Source organism: Salarias fasciatus, chromosome 9 (assembly GCF_902148845.1).
Source record: "Salarias fasciatus chromosome 9, fSalaFa1.1, whole genome shotgun sequence".
In the NCBI taxonomy this organism is placed as follows: Eukaryota; Metazoa; Chordata; class Actinopteri; order Blenniiformes; family Blenniidae; genus Salarias; species Salarias fasciatus.
This window is the reverse complement of record NC_043753.1, coordinates 1,251,096-1,253,595: the sequence shown is the minus strand read 5'-3', so window position 1 is coordinate 1,253,595 and position 2,500 is coordinate 1,251,096. Positions and strand designations below refer to the sequence as shown.

The window sequence follows — 2,500 nt, the reverse complement described above, 5'->3', positions numbered from 1 at the left end:
CAGACGACCCGCTAGTTCCTCCTCTGATGAGCTGCTGAACTACTTGCTGTAATCCTGGTTTCAGGCTTTGGAGAGCAGATCCTGCTTTGGGGGTTTTGGAGGTCTCTGACTGGTTGGTCTGTGGTTTCAGGTCTGCAGGCTGGGTCTGGAGTCTCGTTCTCCGAGGTGGTGAAGAACGCCCCGGATCCGCAGCTGCTGGTCTCCCCCAATCCTGCAGCCCAGCAGGTAGGACAGTCAAGTCCCTGAACCTGGCACTGGCCTGAGCCTGGACCGGATTATCCAACAGATTGTATGGCTAATTCTAAACCTCAGAGTGAACCTGGACCTGATTCTAAACCTGGACCTAAAGCAGAAACTGAGAATGTCAATCTCCAACAGAGTTCAGGACCTCAGTCTGGGTCCAGGACCTCTGTTTGAGTCAAGGGCCTCGGTCTGGGTCCAGGACCTCTGTTTGAGTCAAGGGCCTCTGTTTGAGTCAAGGACCTTGGTCTGGGTCCAGGACCTCTGTTTGAGTCAAGGACCTTGGTCTGGGTCCAGGACCTCTGTTTGAGTCAAGGACCTCGGTCTGGGTCCAGGACCTCTGTTTGAGTCAAGGGCCTCGGTCTGGGTCCAGGACCTCTGTTTGAGTCAAGGGCCTCTGTTTGAGTCAAGGACCTTGGTCTGGGTCCAGGACCTCTGTTTGAGTCAAGGACCTTGGTCTGGGTCCAGGACCTCTGTTTGAGTCAAGGACCTCGGTCTGGGTCCAGGACCTCTGTTTGAGTCAAGGGCCTCGGTCTGGGTCCAGGACCTCTGTTTGAGTCAAGGGCCTCGGTCTGGGTCCAGGACCTCTGTTTGAGTCAAGGACCTGGGTCTGGGTCCAGGACCTCTGTTTGAGTCCAGACCCTCGGTCATTCCACCTGCACCCGGTTTCTTCTCCTTCTTCAGGTGTACCAGCAGTTGCTGAGGCGCTACGCTGGATTGGAGGAGAGAGTCCTTCGAGGTCCCGCCTCCTGAACCTCAGCAGCCAATCAGCTTTCTCCTTTTCCTGAGAAAGAAATCAGCTCTGGTTCTCATGAGATCAAAAAAATAAAAGAACATATGAGAACGTGTGTTTGATTCATTTCCACGTGGAACATCTTCAGTCTGCTTAATCTCACACACACACACACACACACACACACACACACACACACACACACACACACACACACCTCAGCTGAACTCACAAACTGCATTAAACACACTCCACACATCAGGTCACATGTTCGCACACACGCTGGCAGTCGACCCACTTCTATCTTCTCACACACACACACACACACACGAGCTGTGTTCAGCGCTCCCCCCGCCACATGGTGCAGATCGAGTCTCAAAGTTACATTTTACAGTGACTCCTGTTCAACTCACTTCTCTGCTCTGATTGGCTGTTTTAGCACTGTCAGCCAATCACAGTGAGCCTCCAGTCTGGTTACCAAGGAGACCCTGGAGGAGCAGGATCAGAGTGAGTCACATGACCAGATCAGAACTCTTCAGCTGGTCTCTGGACTCCCTGATAGAAGGACCAGCTTCAGGACTAGAGAGGCCCTGAGGTCCCTCCAGGTTCCTCTCAGTGGCTCTGGTCCTGGTCTAACGGAAGTTCAGGTTCCTCTCAGTGGCTCTGGTCCTGGTCTAACGGAAGTTCAGGTTCCTCTCAGTGGCTCTGGTCCTGGTCTAACGGAAGTTCAGGTTCCTCTCAGTGGCTCTGGTCCTGGTCTAACGGAAGTTCAGGTTCCTCTCAGTGGTTCTGGTCCTGGTCTAACGGAAGTTCAGGTTCCTCTCAGTGGCTCTGGTCCTGGTCTAACGGAAGTTCAGGTTCCTCTCAGTGGTTCTTGTCCTGGTTTAACGGAAGTTCAGGTTCCTCTCAGTGGTTCTGGTCCTGGTCTAACGGAAGTCCAGGTTCCTCTCAGTGGTTCTGGTTCCGCTGATCAATAGACTCATGTTTCACCTGCAGAACCACGGAGCTTAATGAAGTGCTTCCTGATGACGCTCCTGCAGGAAGCATGAAGAGTATAGATTCTAAGACAGATCCCTGAGGAACTCCATGTTTAACTTTAGCCTGAGCTGAAGAGTCATTAACTAGAACCTGACTGATCAACATGATCCAGACCAGTTTGATGCAGAACTTGGTGGATCTGGAGGATCAATAGGATCAATGAGATCTAACAGAACCCTGCACAGGGACCAGAACAGAGACCAGGACAGGGACCAGAACAGAGACCAGGACAGGGACCAGAACAGAGACCAGGACAGGGACCAGAACCAGAGCTTTGCCGGGGTTCAGGTTTGAACATGCGTCACCTGAACCAGGTTTTCCTCTGAAACCTGCTGCAGTCAGGAGAGAGCAGCCCGGGCTTCATAAAGGTTAGCCGAGTGTGTGTGTGCATGTGCATGTGCGTGTGCGTGTGCGTGTGCGTCTGTGTGTGTGAGAGACCACATGCACACACGTTTTCTCCCTGGTGACTGATGCCTCAGCCATTAGAGA

At 52.8% G+C, this 2,500-nt stretch overlaps 1 protein-coding gene across 5 annotated transcripts in view; it reads left to right on the top strand.

The window, feature by feature from the left end:
- The window catches only part of xylb (xylulokinase homolog (H. influenzae)), a 9,614-nt gene extending 8,540 nt beyond the window's left edge, over window positions 1-1,074 (top strand). For all 5 annotated transcript variants that reach the window (XM_030099207.1, XM_030099206.1, XM_030099209.1 and 2 more), the window contains 2 exons: window positions 131-225; window positions 925-1,074. In XM_030099207.1, the coding sequence (XP_029955067.1) occupies window positions 131-225; window positions 925-993 (164 nt within the window). In that variant the 3' untranslated portion in view covers window positions 994-1,074. The remainder of the gene's footprint in view (window positions 1-130; window positions 226-924) is intronic.
- The last annotated feature ends 1,426 nt before the right edge of the window (window positions 1,075-2,500 follow it).